The sequence below is a fragment of the Phodopus roborovskii genome, unplaced genomic scaffold (assembly GCF_943737965.1).
Source record: "Phodopus roborovskii unplaced genomic scaffold, PHOROB, whole genome shotgun sequence".
In the NCBI taxonomy this organism is placed as follows: domain Eukaryota; kingdom Metazoa; phylum Chordata; class Mammalia; order Rodentia; family Cricetidae; genus Phodopus; species Phodopus roborovskii.
The window spans coordinates 32860233-32878333 of NW_026126418.1; the positions used below are offsets into that span (position 1 = coordinate 32860233).

At 42.3% G+C, this 18101-nt stretch overlaps 1 protein-coding gene across 3 annotated transcripts in view; it reads right to left on the reverse strand.

The window, feature by feature from the left end:
- Positions 1–558: 558 nt before the first annotated feature.
- Itga6 (integrin subunit alpha 6) overlaps positions 559–18101 on the reverse strand; it is a 62850-nt gene continuing 45307 nt past the window's right edge. For 2 of the 3 annotated variants that reach the window (XM_051184493.1, XM_051184491.1), the window contains 13 exons: positions 17950–18093; positions 16889–17004; positions 16600–16789; positions 16427–16510; positions 16241–16320; positions 16011–16088; positions 15821–15923; positions 14377–14550; positions 12161–12259; positions 11955–12065; positions 11777–11875; positions 8193–8318; positions 559–2960 (listed from right to left, as the gene is read on the reverse strand). In XM_051184493.1, the coding sequence (XP_051040450.1) occupies positions 2799–2960; positions 8193–8318; positions 11777–11875; positions 11955–12065; positions 12161–12259; positions 14377–14550; positions 15821–15923; positions 16011–16088; positions 16241–16320; positions 16427–16510; positions 16600–16789; positions 16889–17004; positions 17950–18093 (1566 nt within the window). In that variant the 3' untranslated portion in view covers positions 559–2798. Of the gene's footprint in view, positions 2961–5231; positions 5362–8192; positions 8319–11776; positions 11876–11954; positions 12066–12160; positions 12260–14376; positions 14551–15820; positions 15924–16010; positions 16089–16240; positions 16321–16426; positions 16511–16599; positions 16790–16888; positions 17005–17949; positions 18094–18101 lie in introns of all 3 variants that reach the window. The other variant, XM_051184492.1, reaches the window with a different exon arrangement.

The window sequence follows — 18101 nt, forward strand, 5'->3', positions numbered from 1 at the left end:
CCCCCCTTTAAGACTATTTTCTGACTTGTAAAGACATGCCATCAGCTAAATAAGGGATTCAAAGGAAGATAAAAACAAAAACATCCCCAAACAATTCCAGGGGCCAGTGAGATGACTTAGCAAGTGTCTGCCGATAAGCCAGAGGGCCCTGGCTTGATATATGGGTAGCACATGTGGAGAAGAGAACCAGCTCCTCTCAGCAGGCGCTCTGTGGCACATGTTCACACGCTCACACACACACTCACAGACATACTCACATACACACACACACACACTCATACACTCTCACACACACACTCATACACTCTCACACACACATTCATATACACATTCTCTCACACACACACACATTTAAGTAGGTAAATTTAAAAACTTCAACCACGTTTATATAGCATCACTTTTAGGTACCTTTAGCTGAAATTATATGGGACACTAAAAATAATTGTAAGCTTTACTTTTTTGGCTTTGATGAAATTCGAAGAAAGGCAACTCGGGTTGTCGTTTATAATTCAGAGTTTGCTTCACACACATGATGCTGTCTGTGTTAATAAGCATGAGCACTTTCATAAAAAATTTATTTCACACTTTTATACAAATATCCACAGGTATTCCTAATTATGAAATGACTTTACAATGCTAGTTAGTATAAAAACCTATCAAATGCAAACAGACCAGTGACTTGACTTGAGATGACATTTTTAACAACTATAAATTTAAACATCATAACATTCTTGTTTCTCTGTTGTTGAACTCCCTTCCCACACTTTTCTGGACATTCATTTCTATAACAGAGGTCTACAGACACTGTCAAAATATCAGTTTCTTTGCTGTGTCCTTCAAAGACAGTATGTTTGGCCTCAAGTTACCCAAGCAAGAAACTTTAAATGCTATCAGGACCCGTGGTAGAGAACTTTTTGTAAACAAGGTGTCATTTGTAAAGTTATCTTTATGAGTGAAAATGCCAAAGTAGAACCAGAATAAAAGGTTTTAATATCTTAAGGGCATAATTTTTTATGAAAGAAAAAAAAAAAAAAGAATTAAAACTCCAAAGCAACAATGGTTCATTTAGCAATGTTTTGTTCTTTTAAAAGACAGAAACGGCCACCACGTAGCTCTGTTGGTAGAGGGATGGCCTAGCATGCACAAAGCCCTGGGTTTAGTCCCAAGCACTGCATAAAACAGAGTGTGGTGGTAAACACCTGCAATCCCGGCCCCAGGGATGTGGGGGTCAGGGCAGGGAGGCAGGAGGATCACAAGTTCAAGGCTATCCCCAGCAACCTAAGCAGTTCAAGGGCAGCTCTGGTTATTTGAGATCCAGTCTTAAGAAAAACAGAGAACTGCTTATTATACAACATCCAAACACATTAGCACCTCTCTGCTGCTGCTTCCATTTAACTTAGTTGTTTTAAAGTACAATTTAAAATATCAGTTCTGATAATATATTCAATCTCTTCCTGACATTTTAACAGACAAAAACCAAGGTGGGCCCCAGGAATGCTAGGCAAGCCGTCTAGCTGTGAGCTAAACCTCCTGCTCTAGGCCTAAAGGGCTTGTTAAAGTAGTCACAGGTCATTTGGAAGAATTGGGATTGGGGTGAACAATCAAACATGGACGCCCTGGTTGAACTGTCCCCACGATATTTAAGAAGCTAAGCGCCATGGCTCTCCGTCTGTCTGCTGCGGCTGTTTCGGCAGCAGATGCTCTTCAGTAGTCTCACACTGGATTGGTCTGGATCCACACGGGTACTCACTTCAGGTCCTGAAGATACAGTGTTGGCAGCAGTGAGCACACAGATCCTAGAGTTCAATGAACTCACTTCCTCTAAGAGTCCTGAAGGTTACAGCATGAAGTTCAGAAGTCCCCACAGGGCTCAAAAACATGGAACACCCACTGCTGGGTAAAGATGACACATCTTACAGTTAACCCTTTGTCAAACTTTCTGGGTCGAGGGAGAGCCTGCCAGACAGGAGATGGTATCACTCACAGATAAGTTTAAGTTAAATCAACTCTTGCATGTTTATAAAGAACTTCCTTTTTGCAGTACAAGGTCAGAACAAGTGACCTCCCAGGTTCTCATTCCGATTGCTTAAACCAACCTGAAGCATCTTTGGCCTATTAGTCAATAGCAAGATGGCTTGAAGAAAAAAAAAATAAATATATATAAACAAGTGTAACTAGCATTCAAGTCTGCCGCACCTGTGCTTTAGTGACTAGGGAGAAGGGAATCTGTATGCATCTGGCATCAGCAAGGATTCTCACTTCTAGGAAATGGAGAGAGAAGGCAAGATGGCAACATCACCTCCTATTGCACATTTCAACAGAGACACAGTTATCCAATGGCAGTCTTGGGCCAACGGGCAATTAACTTGTAGGTTCTGCAATCTTATGAGACGGATGCTTGTGAAGGCAGGCCGGGATGGCCACTCACTCTGTTAGCACGGATGATGGTGGGGGCCTTCTTCTTCCTCCTGTGCTATCAGGAGACAATGTCCCAGGAGTGCAGGTGGGCAGGCCCTGCCACAGCACATGTAATGTAAGTCAGTCACACCAAAAACAAAGGCAATCTGGAAAGTTAAATTAAGGCAGTTAAAGAAAATTCCACTCTAAAAGTATTAATTTGGCTGTGCAAAACAGGTGCCTTAGGTGTAACAATATCCACAGTTGAAGTTGTAGGTCCGTACTGTGTGTCCTCAGTCTGAAATCATACATCAGGTGCTAAGCAGGCTTTGGACCCACCTGAACCTCTGAGTTGGGGAATAAAAGGGGGGTCTGGGGAGTGTGAAGCTTTCCTGGGTTCCCTACGAGTAACTTTCGTTTTCATTCCACTTGGTGATCCACTGTTTCTTTTCGAGGTTATCACTGTGCTTTTCATCTTTGATCTCTCGCTCTTCTTTCCGGATGCGAACAGCGTGGTATCGGGGAACGCTGTCGTCGTACCTAGAGCGCTTAAAGAATCCACACTGGAGAAGGGGGACAGAAGAACAAGACGGAAATTAGTTAGTCTGAAGACCAGATGCACTAAACCAGAACATCTAAGCGTTCAGTTCAGCTAGGTCTACCTCTGGAATGCTGAGAACAGACAGTTTTTTTTTTTTTTTTTTTTTTTTTTATGAAAATAACAGCTTGAAAAGAAACAGCCAGTGGGAAAACAAGGAGAATGGGTGTGGGCCTGGAAGAAAAGTCAATTTCATCTTCTTTACCTTTTACAACTTGAGCTATTTCTTGATTAACGATTTAAACATTTTGTAAAACACTGCTTTTATGTTAAAAAAAAATCACCATATAAAAGATCTAATTTTCATATTACTAGACCATTACAAAACAACTTTTGTGTGTGTGTGTGTGTGTAAAAAACAGGAACTTGCTATGTAGCCAAGGATGCCCTGGAACTCAACGTCCTTCTGCCTGAACCTCCTAGTGCTGGGTAACAGGCATGTGCATACCACACTCAGCTTAACAGCATTTCTCTAAAGGCTTAAAAAAGTTACTTTCTAGTGCTTTCCCATTAATAAACTGTAAATCAGATCACAAGTAATTTTAGAAATACTATTTGGCATGCCATGTTCTTGTGGGCCCATTTGAGACTGTTCTCTTTCCTACGGGCTTTATATCGCTGCATTGGCCAGCCTCCCTGGGATGCTTCCAATTGAGCTGCTTTGCTAATAAGTTACAAAGTAACTGTGTTGCAATACAATCAGTGAGCCATGAACCTCATTGGACCCAAGGGCTACATCACCACACTGAATTTTGGAGTACTCCCCAATTTCTCCTCTTCATTTGAAAGCAGAAAAGGAAAGAAAGGAGAGGTTTGGGGAGGAGAGGGGGAATCTGAGAAGCTAAATTATCAAAGCTTATTTACTTTAAAAAAAAAAATTAAATCTGAACCAAAGTACATTTTAAAAATATACCGGAAATTTTTTAACCAGATTAAAAATATTTATAAATAAGAAAGATATGCTTTTTTTCTCTTCTTTTTATTTTTTTTTAAAAGGAGTATTTTCAAATTTAAAAACGCAATATAGAAGGATCTATGTATAATGGTTGGTTAGTGTCCTTTGCGACAGCAACAAGAATAAATGTTTATATTGAAGAATGTTGTGTCATAAAGAGGCCATGAGGCAAGACAAAAATCACACGTCAATAGGCCAAATGGGCCAAGAAATTTTGTTTAGGTTATTTCTATACATTCTCATTTGTAACTCTGTGCAAAAAAAAAAAAAAAAAAAAAAAAAAGAAAGTGCCAATATGCTTATTATAAAATATGACAGCTGTCTGCCGCATTTAAAAACAGAAGAAAATGAAGTTTGAAATATAAAGTCAAAATGGCTACTTTGGGATCACTGTGTCAATGCCCATAGAAAAGAAAAAGGAATCACCAATGATTCCTGTTTCAATGGGTTTATAAAATGTAGGAGAAAAACATGGGTTTAAAATCAACTGAGAACCAAGGTGAAATAAAGTTTCTATGAATGTGAAACGTGGTCAAACTCCCCACAACACTTCGGTACTAGACTTTTTTTTTTTTTAACATGCAGAGGTTACTTGGGCAGAGGACCACCTCCTGAAGCACTCAAGAAGCCCGTAGTGCTGACACCCATTCTTTGTTGTAATGGTCTTTGGCCCAGAAGAAATACAGAGGAAAGGGGGAAGTTGCATGCTTAGCTAACATAAACCACGTCCAAGCGACAGTAGGAAGCACCCCAAGCCTGCCCCATCACTCTAGAAAGGATGACAAGTAGAAGGAAGCCTCTACACAGGAGAAACACAAGGTCTCCCACATGCAACAGGTTAAGCAGGCAGTCAACAAAGCTGTTATCCCTGGGAAATTCCAAAATGAATAAGAAATCTGGGCTGATTTCTCATGCACCTTTGAAATTTCGAGCAGGACACTACATAACAGCCCATGGCAACCTGGGCTGCTATGGAGCTCTTAATACCTAATTAGACAAACAGTGTGACTGTCTTCGTTGCTGTGGGCATTGTTTAACAAGAGCACAAAAAACGACTCGCCTGAATGAAAGATTCTTTGTGCATTAACAAAAAGACAACTAAGCTTTCAAGTGAAAACAATAAAATAAATAAATAAGTAAATAAATCCAAGCAAGGCAAGCCAGTGTGGACACTGGGAAACATCTGTTAATGGGACACACATAGCAAGCTGTTGATCTTTAGTTAGCCACCACAACCATAGCAGGTCCCACAGCTAGCAATGAAAGACACTGATCAATTACCAATTACGGAAGTAGATCAATACTATGCATCGGAAGTGAGCCTCTCTTTATCAGACGGCTGAGTATGGATCTCAGCCTTGTGATAGGTGGCATCGTAATGATCTTTCTTATTTCTCTTGAAGAAACCACACTACAAGGAAGCAAGGTATTCAGTCAATTTTACAGTTTTGTGTTTAAAAGCTAAAGAAAAGAAAGAACACCTCAGTTTTTAACCCGTGAGGTGCCAGCATTTAACAATCACTCAGCATCCCTAGACAAAGATGACACACACTGGCTAATTGACTTTTCTATTTGCAGCAGAAGTCTTGAGGTCATTCTAAAAGGGACATGCATGCACATTTGGTGAATTGTTTTCTTGCACAACTGACTCGAAAAAGTAAAAACATTCACATCTGTAGGCTACTGACACAAGGAATGGAAAATAAGCCCCATAAAATTCAGCACAAGTCAAAATAAAATACAGATACAGTGTATCTATCTGCTTTTGCAGCAAGTTTTATGGAACACTGTTTTCTATTGGAGGTCTCTGAAGCAACTGGAGAGGTAAATCACAGAATAAACAGTCCTTTCCCTGAGTTCTGAACCATGCAACCCTTAAATGGAAGGAACCTATGCTTCTCAGTTCAGGTCACTCTAAATGAGTATAAAAGTGTAATTCTACTCTCTGCTATTATCTCCTTCATTTAGCAACGGAGAACTTTCTTATTTACCTATTTACTTTCATCCAGTTCACAGGCTGTGGGAACTGTCTTTTGAAATAAAGATTGGCCAAATAAATCTGGTGAAATTGTGCCTCCTAGTCTAACAACTCACGAAGGAAGATCTAGACCCACCCACCCCTCCCCTGCCTCCCAGTCACACGGTACATACACGGGGTTACTCAACTTCAGACTTTAAATTGAAACTGCGACTCTTCCACTATGCTAGCCACAGGTGACTCCTGGCTGTCATGGGATGGTGCTATTCCAGAATATTTCCATATTACCGAGCCCTCTACTGGGCTGCACTGATGTAGCCCATCTCATACGCACTTGTGGCTATCAGGGTAACAGAGTGAATGCACTCAGCCAAGTTGCAGTCACAGGAACTAGTAAACGGGGCAGGGAGAAAAGTACACCAAAAATGAATAGTCTTAAATCAGAGTCTGGCGACTTTTCTCCTTTACTTCCAAAAGAAGTCTTGCGCAAAAGCCAGTATTGAAAAAGCAGATAAAGCCAGGGTTCCTCTGGTTAAAGTGGAGTTCTCCATTGTAGCTTTTGACATTGGTGTAGAGGGACAAAGCTCAATGTAAAGACTGCTGAACTAAACTCCATCCACTCTCCCTCCTTCCACAGTGCTGGAGCCTCGTGCATACTAGAAAGCGGCTTTAGGACCAGAGAGTCCTTTCTGATCCTAAAATGGCACAATTTTAAAATACAAATACTTTTGTTTATAAAGAAGAGTATGAAGTAATAAGGCTGACTTCTGTGTGGAGTCTGAGGGTCTGTTTAGAATCTGCCTCAGAGTCTGAAAGTTAAGAATGTCAAAGAACCCAATGAGATCATTTAGTCTGATGCAACTATTAGACAACTGGGACCTGGGGAGGTGACACGATTTGCCCAACATTATAAACAGCTCAGGTATCTTAACTCTGCATCTACTGCCAGGACTACACATGGATTCAGGACGGCCAATGAGTTCTGCTCTGGGGAAAGACTGACCTCGTGAGCTCTTCCAGAGAATACAAGCTCATCCTCAAGCATCAAAACCCCAAATGAACTTTTCCCTGTTAGATAATTATGGCAAGAACGCTAATATTGATTGGCTGCATTTGCCAGATAAACCTAGTGCTGTGATACACCTGGGTAAAGCTGACTAAAATCCACATATCAGGAAGACTATTGGTACAGACAGATACCGATATACTCAGCCCAATATCTCAGCCTGGCAAAAAAGGAGTTGTTTGTGTGTGTGTGTGTGTGTGTGTGTGTGTGTGTGTGTGTGTGTGTGTGTGTAGGGGGCGGTGCACTCAAAACTAGAAAGTCAGAATATCCTTTGTCTTTGCACTCTAGTACACAATGGAAGGGAAATGGTGATTTGGGCCTAGCATATTTGTACTTCACCCCAAGCCCTCTGGAATAGAAATGCCTGGGAAGTGCTATACACACAAAGGCACTGTAATAAGAATGTCAGTGCATCTACAGTGAAACTCATGAAATAAAGAGCAGGGCTGTAAATATCATTTCTTCACAGCACAGTTCTACCAAGTCCGTCAAACTTCCAGTTTCCAGAGACTTTTGCAATCTGGAATTACAGATTGTGGAGCCCCATTACTCCCTGGGACTCACATAAGACCAAAAGAGATTGTAATCTGTTGACAAATATTCATAACCATCTACTGTAGGTAGGAGGCAGGGCGAGATAGCACACACTTGACGAACATTATACTGAACTGGGATGCTCATCAAGTTTGTTACAGGCCCAGGGCCCTGGTGATGGAGTATCCATCTTGTCATGTCTTTTTGCTCTAATCTAGCTCTAAAGGAAATGATTCCCCAGTGGCTTTCATGAAGGCTTCTTTACAGAAAGAGAAATTAGCAGGAACTTACATCCAGATTAAATTGATACTGTCAATTGGGCTTAAAGGTTGATCTTAGGTACAGAAAATGCTAAGTAGTCAAATCCAGACTTGTTATTTACCAAACACCCTGAATTACATGTGACACCTCAATATTACTTAAGACACTTCTTACATACAAATAAAGAGTATCTAAATATAAAGTATTAGGTAGATACACAGATATCCCTTGTAAAGCTCTCTCAGACTTGCTGTATATTGGAAAAGTTTCATGGTAAAACATTGGCCGAGGTGGGGGGTGGACAATGAAAAAAGAAAATGCAAACGTGTCAGTGTCAATCCATTTTCTTTCTTTACAAACATGAAGTTTACACCCGGAAACTCAGGAGATAGAGGTGACTTACCTTCCACAGTAAAAACACTAACAGAGCCAGCATCAAAATCCCAGCAAGGACAGCCAGGAGAATGATCCACCAAGCTATCCCGGAATACTGAGCAGCAGTCTTTGAGGGAAACACTGTCACACGAACCTACAGGACACAAGGGAGAGACCACTATAAACCAGGTGCCAGCCGACATCAGACGTCGATGGCTTCAATTTGGCTCAGTTTTGCTGCTGAACACGTTTTGAATGAAAAAGTGTGTAGATGGAGGAGTCACTTTCTCCCGAGAGACCCTTTTTTCTCAGTAACAGAATACTACTTCAACAGGCTTTTCCTGAACTTTATCTGCAATCTGAAAAGGTCTAGGTTATATTTCTTTGCTAATTTAACTCTTAAATTATGTTTTTTGTTTTGTTTTTTAAAAGAAAAGTAGAGAAAACTATACAACGAATCACCAAGTATCCATCATAGCCTCTTAAATCTGAACAGATACCAGCAGATAATTATGTTTCACCACAATTCCTTGATTGTTTTTTAATTTTTCTGTGCTGGAGTCAAGGCTTGCACACATGTAGGAAACACTGTACCCTCCAAGCTACACCTCCAGCCTTCCATATAAAGCCTTTTGAAAATAATCACACTTTCTTTTGGTTAATTTCCAGCAATGGAAAGAAAAGGGTCAGTTTGGGTATAATTACTCTACAAACCTCAGGTTCCAAAGATGCTGTGAACCGGCATGAATTACATAACAAATGTATCATTTAATTCTTTTTCTTAGGCTATCAAGCTAAGGGCCTGTATAATAATACAATTTCCTGAAGTGACTTGCTGCTATACTCTAAAAAATGTGTGGACAAAGTAAGTTCCTTCAGATGCAGCTTAAAGCGTGAGATGCAGTGATGAGAAACTTAAAATTCTAAGCACGTGATCATTGCAAACACCTTCCATGAAGTGTTTACTCTTAAGCCTAAAAAATTGCCTCAGCCATTTTTAACAACTCAACAGAAATGTCTGCAGAACTTTACCATCCCTAAAATAAATTTTTCCTTTTGGTTTCATTAAACTTTTACACATTTCCATGGGGGTAGTGGCTTTCCATAGGGATGATGGGAGATGTCATTCTGTAAATATGTTTCTCTTATTAGCTAATGAACAAAGCACTGTAGGCTTATAGGGAAGCAAGATAGGCGGGACTAGGAGACAAGGAGGATCCTGGGAGATGTAGTAGAGAGGAGTCAAAATGTAGGATGCAAGAGGAGTAAGAGGTCCAGACTCTCTCTCCGGTAAGATAAGACCATGTGGAAACACTTAGATCGATAGAAATGAGTTAGTATTTAAGATGGAACTAGCCAATAAGAAACACTAGTAACTGGCCAACAGTTTCATAATTAATACAGTGTCTCTGCATGTTATTTGGGGCTGACACAGCTGTGGGACCAGGCTGGCGGGAAAGTGCTTGTAACATAGGTACTTCATCATGTGCCAAATGCAGAAAGGGCTCATGCTTGACTGGTATATTCAACTGCATCACCAGTGATCAGTATAGAGACCACATCAACTTGCCAACTTCCAAAACACCTGCCCCAAATTACTCTATGTTATAAAGCCCACTCTTAACTAAACAGCAGTAAAAATCACACAGGAAAGGGGCTGTCACAAGTTTTACAAAACTTGACATCAAAGGCACCATGCACCCTAGTGAGTGTTCTGCAAATAGGAGCCTGGCTTCTAAAAGCATACATATCCCAAGTTCTCTGAATTTGGAGCCCCCAGAAAGAAAATCTCACTGCCCCAAAAGAACAGGGTACTTAATTCTACCCATTACAATTTTCAGAAGGCAAAAAACTTGAATATTTACCTACCTGAGACTTGGGAATAAAATGAGACATGTGCATGCATACACATACTCCTTTCTTCCTTGGATTAATTTGAAATTCTTGACACTTTATTCAACTTTGCTCTAGCACTGTCACGCGGGGGGGGGGGGGTACCCATGTGTTTTACCAGGTGCTTGTTTGCCACACAGATTTAAATGAACTGATGTCAAAATACAGTCATCTTACCTGGCTCAATTGTGTGATTTCTGCTTTCACTTGTTTTGACACTGTCTAAATTTAAAAGTGTCTTATTGATTGGCAAATACTAAACTCTTGAAATTGAGCAGTAAATAAACAATTTTTTTGTTCTCTTTCCTTTTTTTAAAAGCAGGATTAGAGTGGGGGAAAAAATCAAAACCAAAAACCAAAACAAAACAAAAACAAACAAAAAGACTGAATTACACAATGCATTTTGCTTCTATTGCCAAAGAAAATGATCTTCAGACTAGAAAGGGGGAGCTGTGATGAAGATGAAAATGTGACCCACAGTAAGTGAGGGGGTCGAGAAGAAAGGCATCCTGAACTCAAGTTAAGCTCCAGTCTTCAGGGGAAATACTGCACCTTCAGATAAACATGAAAAGTGCCCGCATGGGGTCTGAATTATCACAGAAAATAGGAAGCAGCAGAAGACAAGAGATAAGAAAAGGTCTCTATTTTCAAGAGAAATGCGTTCGAGATAGAAGTTTAGAAGTCATTCACCAACCTATGAAGGATTAAGCAAAGCAGGGTCAGGCAGGGACTCCATCTCCACCAGAGGTCTGGTTAAGACAGAATGCCCGAGGTAAGGATTTCCCTGTGACTTGGCAGCCAGACTTGCTCTCAGGACCAGTTCTACCACCTTCCAGGAAAAGAAGAGAACCCAAGATCTGAAATCTGGTCTCAGGTCCACTGCCGGGTCACAGGATAGTTAAGGAGAGGCAATCTTCCTCTTGAATGTCCAAGGAGACAGGACAGTTCCTCTCTGTCATTGGAAAGGCTGCTCCATGGCCAAGGCTTGTTCCAAAGAACACACCATGGATTTATCGTTAAAAAATTAAATTCTAGACCGATGGATTCATTCGTTTATTCACTCACAGGGACTGTGAGATACGGTCTCACCGTGGTCCATCTTAACCTGGGGCTCACTATGTAGCTCAGGCTGCCTCATGCCTGGCTCACCCATAAAATTCCGATTTACAGAGAAATATCTTTTGTAGCCACTGCCATGGCCACACACAGCACAGGCATTAGAGAATGCAGCGTTGGGGACAGCTGACTTCGTTTTCTCCTGAGCTGCATGCCACTCTTCCACCGTGTGGCTTCCCATTCTGACCATGGCTCTGCCGAATGGAGGTCTCCAGACTTTCTGCTCCACTTGGGATTGAACCTAGGGCCTTGTGCAGTAGTTGGAAGCATGAGCTACGTATCGGCCCTTTTAAGCTTTCTGTATCGGAACAGGGCTTCACTAGATGGCCTAGGCTGGCCTGAAACTCACTCTGAGATCCAGACAGTCTAAATCATGATCCTCTTGCTTCTGATATCTGGGTAACTGGCATATCAACAGGCCTGCACTACCAGGCCTAGCTCAAACAATTCCCTTAAAATAGAGCACCACGTGGCAGACCCTAAAACTGGCCTTTAAGGAACAGCAGGACCTGAGGGGTCTGAGCACCAAAGATGATGATCTCAGGTTGTGGGCGTGGTGCAGACAGAGAGGCCAGCCCTGAGTCTGAGGCACCCAGATCTCACCTGAGTGCCGGCGTGAGGCAGCTTGATATTCTGAGCAGCAGCTGTCACATCAATGGAAGCCCGCACGAGAATGTCCAAGTAGTTCAGTTTGGAATATTCCTGTGGAAGACAAGACATGAGTTAGGAAAGTGAAAATGTCCTTGGTGGTAGCAAATCCTTCCAGGGGACAAAGCCACACCTCTAGAAATGTACTGTTCCACAGCCTGGATCGTAAAACGAGAGAGGCCTTGCTGTCCAGCCCTTGCAGAGGACACCTGATGTTCACACACTTCACGTTGACGCTGCAGTTCTAAAGAGGAGACTGGTGGTGAGAATCCATTGTTCTGGGAAGCCGTTCCTCGTCTATTCAGACCCCATTCACAGCCCAGAAAAAATAATACTCACGAGGGTCTGGTATTTTCGTTCAGAAAATAAAGAAAATTTCCTGCTGTCGTCTATTTGTTTTTCAGGAATTTCCCGCTTCTTTCTTGAGTTGTGGGACTCCTAAAAGTGATATCCAAAACAGACCCGCTGTATGTAACTTTCTGCCATCGCCATTTAAGCCTCACAAATAAAGCCAAACATTTACATCATCAATTAATGTCCACCTGTCTTAGCTTCTTTTCTTGTCCTGTGATAATACACCCTGGCATAGCAACTTACAGGGGAAGGGCTTATTTTGGCTCAAGAGTTCTAGGCTACAGTCCACCATGGAGGGGACATTACGGAGTGGAAGGCAGCTGGTCATGTGGCACCCACAGGCAGGAAGCAGAGAGCAGTGGATGCTAGTGCCCAGCTCGCTTTGTCCTTTCTATATAGATCCCACCCCAGGGACCGGTGCCACCTCCTTTTAGTGTGGGTCTCCCCACCTCAAGAAATCTTATCAAAACAATCCTTCATAGGCATGGATGGCCAGAGGCTAAATAATCCCCCTAGGTGTGCACAGTGTCTCAGAGATTCCAAATTCCGCCATCACACCTTCCCTCCTACCAGCAAAAGCAGGAAAGTCTAAACCCAGCAAGTGTTGTGGCCATTTTGGGCTCATCAATGGTCTCATATGTCTATTCATTTAAGCAGCTTATGCCTAATGCAGTACTGAAACTCAGGGAAAGAAAAAGCTACCTCCTTTGTTGTTGCGTCTCTACTGAAGTACAAGCACCCAGCATCAAACTGTCAGTCTACCGAGACCAGAGATCTATCCCGGCACTCAGCCCAGTGTTTAACTCATAGGGGACCGTCAACACGTAGGAATGAGGAACGACAGGAAGGACAGTAAGGAAGCACAAGGCTCTTTGTATGATCAACTCAGAGAAGAGTGTTGAAACTAAGCCAGATAAGAACTTTTAACACGTGCCTTCCTTATACAGATTGATTGAGTCTTCTTATTAGAAATGTGCTTAAGATTCTAGTGCATTTTGGATTTAGGAGTGTTAGAAAGGGGCAGTCATCTTGTAATTAAGAGTAGGAATAACCACCATGGTTTTCAGTGTTGAGTCAGGGAGCATGCTGTAAGCCTCTAATTGTGAAAACTCATAACACAGTTACTTTGGAATTTAACATAAAAGAGGGCTGGGGATGTAGCTGAATTGGTAGAATGCTTGCTTAGCATGCATGAAGCCCTGAGTTTGAGCCCTAGCATTGCACAGTATGGACCGGGTATGGTAGCAAACATTGTAATAGCAGCACTCTGGAGGCAGTGGCCAGAGGACCAAGACTTCAAGGTCATTTCTGGTTGCTCTAGAGTTTGAGGCCAGCCTGGGCTACATAAGATCTGCCTCAAAAATAAACAGCCAAGCTGGGCACAGTGTCTCACGCCTTTAGTCCCAGCACTCAGGAAAGAGAGGCAGACTCTTGAGGCCAGCTTGGTCTACAGAGTGAGTTCCAGGACAGCCAGGGCTAGACAGAGGAAACCCTGTCAAACAAACCAGCCAAACCCCAGCCAAACAACCAACCAACCGCAGCAAAAACCCCAAGGATGTATAATAAATGAAACAGCCATCCACGGACAATGCAACTGTTCATCACACTGCACCTTGAGCCATCTGGTTATTCGTAAGTGTGCTGCAGTAGAGAAAGAAGGGGTACAGAATCTATCATCTGCTAACAGCTGAGCCACTTTGAGAAGGTCACTTGATGTCTCTGATACTCCGTGTACTCACTCTTCTCACTCTTCTGTGGAGAGGTGGATAATAAAACCCTGTCTCACAAAACTGTCACGTGAACACTCAAAGCGCTCAGTCGGGCACTGGCAAAGCAAGGGACTTGGTGAGCATTTTCTATTAATGAGAGGTCATTTGCTAAGGTGCAGAGGCCTTTGCAGAGCGCCCCCTAACGCTCCTGCATTGTATGCTGGCTGGCTCACCCACATGGGAGTTTTCCTTACATTACTGGGTCATAACACTTAAGAAAATGTCCTTCATCTTAACAAGTGGATGTTCCATTATGGTCACACTCAACCAGCAAAATGCCAGACTTGTTACTCAGCTCTGAATGAGAAACACTGTGACAACCAAAGGAAAAGTTAAAATGACACATAATGCGGCTTCCCTAGCAGAGTTTAGTGTACCCCTTGAAGGTCAGCAGCTCCTACCTGGGAGGTGACAGGAAACCCATCAACATACCTTCAGTTTCAGGAAGTTTATTTCATTGTGTGGCTCACAAATGATCTGCTCCAAACCTTTGGATTCGACTTTCATCAAATAAAGCAACCATTTGCCATTGCTAATTTCCTTGGGCCACTGTATATTCAAGGTCGCCGTGCCGAGGTTCTTAAGTGGTTTACCTAAGTTAATCACCTGTCAGGAAACATTATTTTGCTACATTATAATCCTTTTAAGATAAAGTGAAGCAGTGTTTCCTACTGCCTATAGGCTAAATACCCAGCATAATCCTACAACAGTAGTATAAGTCTCCAAAACGGATCAGGAATAGGGTGTACCAATTAGACAGCTGTGCTTAAAAGATTCTTGTCATAAAAAAAATGGAAGAAAAAAAGGGAAGATCAAAAAGAAAGGATTGCTACCTGGCAGATGACTAAGCCTCTGCTCTGGAAAATGTCCCTACCAAGATAACGAAGCTGTCTCTTCATCTGTCTGTACATGGGGAGACTGTGGAGAACTATACAACAGCTCAGGGTAAGTTCTGGGAGTGGAGTAGCTTTGCCGACAGGGTCCTGAGTATCATGGCACACAATTCCAGAATCTCATGTGCACAGAGCTCACACCAACCGCCATTTCTTGAGAGAACTTGCCTCTTTAGTGTACTGGATTCAGGTCAAGTCCATTTTTGCCATTTCAAGTTTCAACCTAACGCTCACCAGCATTTTAGGAACTCAATTTGTACCATAGAGACCCAAATCCATGTGCATCATAGGCAGGCATCAGAGTCCATGTTCAAGTTTGTAAAACTAGACCCAGGGTCACAGTGGTTGCCTACTGTGAGCCCATCATCTGCCTTCTTTTTGCTGGCATGTACCCAAGTCTACTGTCACCATCACAAAATTGGGCTTGTGAAAGGGAGTAAATGTGAACATTCCTTCAGCCAAGAGCTGACTTTCTAACAGAGGAAGAAACCAATTACACAGTCTAAGGTCAACTACAAATTACTCGGAACTTTCTCTTTGCTTTATAGACTCTGAGCAAAAAATTAAGGATTACTCTGTGCCTACACTACCCGTACATTACAATCCACTAATAAGTGGAGTCCGAACCACAAGTCTCTGATGAGTCACAGCTGTTCTCTACTTGGGAGGATAAAGTGTTCACTGTTAAATGCCAGCAAACATAGGGCTGGAGAGATGGCTCACAGATTAAGGGTGATTTTCCTAGAGGTCCTGAGTTCAATTCCCAGCAAGCACATGGTGGCTCACAACCATCTGCAATGAGATCTGGTGCCCTCTTCTGGTATGCAGGCATACATGCAGGTAGAACACTGTATATACATAATAAACCTTTAAAACAAACAAATAAACTAGCAAACATGTTCAACTGACTATTTTGTTTGTGACTGACCATTGATTAAAATGACATATCAAGGCTGTATCTAGGACCAATTGCTCTGACTTACCCTGAATTCATACTCTATTAAACTTCCTACTTCGTCTTCAGATTTCATAGCTTGCTCACCAACAACTGTACCTCCAAAATACACCTGGGAAGGTTTAGCAACTCTGTCAAATTAAAAAAACACCCGTTTTAGTGAGAATTATAAATGCTTCTTTCAAACATTGATTTGTTATGCCAAACACAACACTTACCCGGAGACCGATAAAAGCAGTTCAATAACCACTTTTGCTTTCGCTGTAATTGGAGCCAAATTATCTTGATTGCTTGTTCTGAAAATGAAAGGGGAAACAATGGGTTTTATTTGAACAGTCAGTTTTCTCATTACAATTACATTTCTTTTATGAGTTAGATCAGTGCTAATTCAGTGACTCTGGGGTTCTCATGAAATAAGTATGAATGGGAAGGTTGAAGGAACTCTTACGTTTCCAACTTCAGATTAATATCCAGATCTGTGGTGTCAAATGTGACCTCGGTTGTACTCAAAATCAGATAAAAGGTAACCTAAAAAAAAGAAACCCATATAAACAGCTGTTACCAAGGGCCAGGCCTCTGGGCACAGTACCAGTATTCAGAACAGTACGGCAGAGCGCAGGGAGGCATCACCTACACTGGAATTTCTCTTGAAAGGATTCCCGAGCTCACAGTCAGCCTGGGAGCCATTCTGGTTGGCGACACAACTCAGCTGCTTCTCCTGGGGCAGAAAGGCATGGGGTCACAGTTTGTTCATGGACTGTGTGGCCTTGCTCTTCCCCTCCCCACTGGTTTCTCAAAAACACTTACAGGGAAAGCCCTCAGTTCTCTGTATGCAGAGTACGTGAGCGTGTCGGGGAAAGTTGCCACGAGTTTGGCTTCGTGAGCATCGTCACCATCCTTTCTGGGATTCCTTGGATCAGAAGGGCCGTTGGTCACTGTTATTTCCAGCGCTATATCCTTCTGATCCTTTAGGACCAATTCTGGGATGCCTTTTTGACTATCAAAAAAGAAAGACAAGGACAAAGAGAACCTCAACACGTGCAATTCCCTTTCTAACCAAAGCCTAGAGGTCAGGGTGACTTCTCATGATTCTTACATTGGAAGGTAAGAGAATTTGTCTTGACTGCCTTCTCGGGTACAGAATTTATACTCTAGCTTAAGGTTGCTGTTACAGACATTGTCGTCTCCACACCCCTCCTTTAAGAAGTGTACCTGTAGGGAACCAAACACAGAGAGGTCAGGGTCTAAAGGACCTCACAGTTCACTTCTCGGTGCTATTTTACCCTCCTCTGCTCTGTCCTCTATAAAGACAGTCTGACCAGGTCAAGGCAGGGATATAATTCCCAGCACCAAAACAGTAGTCAAGATGGTAATAATAGCCGGGTTGTGGTGGTGAATGTGTTTCACCCAGCACTTGGGAGGCAAAGGCAGGCAGATTGCTGAGTTCAAGGCCAGCCTGGTCTATAGAGTGAGCTCCAGCACAGCCAGGGCAACACAGAGAACCCCTGCCTTGAAAAACAAAACAAGCAAAGTAATAATGATGATGACGCAAGGCCAAGCAGTCATACTTCTCTAGGCTCATCTTGAATCTCCACTCCGTCGTAGCACACAGATCTTGTCTTACATGACATGTCTAGCAGGCCACAGCATACACATTCTCGTCCTACAGTGACCTAAGCTGCACTAGGAACTAAAGTATTTTCATCATGAATAGTTTTCTTTTGCTTTGCTAAGTTTTGCTATTCCTTGAGTTTAATGTTTTAATAATATATATTATTGTCACACTGTGCTGTTCTCAGTGGTACAATGAAGACAAATACTGCTTGTCCTCCCAAATTCCATCTCATAGGGCAATTACATATACAGAAATAAGTAGTTATTTTTGGTTTCTTTTTTTTTTTTTTCTTAGATAGAGTCTCATCATGAACCCCGACTGGCCTAGAACTTGCTGTGTAGACCAGACTAGCCTTGATCTCACAAAGTTCCTCCTGTCTCTGCCTCCCAAGTGCCAGGATTAAAGGCACACAAGACACCACCACACCTGGCCATAAGTAAGTGACCTGTAAAGCAAATCCCCATTTCTATTGCCTTTGGAGACATTTGTTTCCACATTAAGATATGGTAAACACTGGCAAATCAGAAACCAGGATGGCTTACATCTGTCTGGACAGTCTTGGCTTCATTTGAATTCAAGATAGGAAGAACTTCGGGAAGTGAGTTCACCCGCCGGCGAGAGCTGGTCTCCTGGATCTCCACAGCGGCGGTGATGGGGATGGGACGCAGCTTGTCTCTGATGTTTTCCTGCAAAG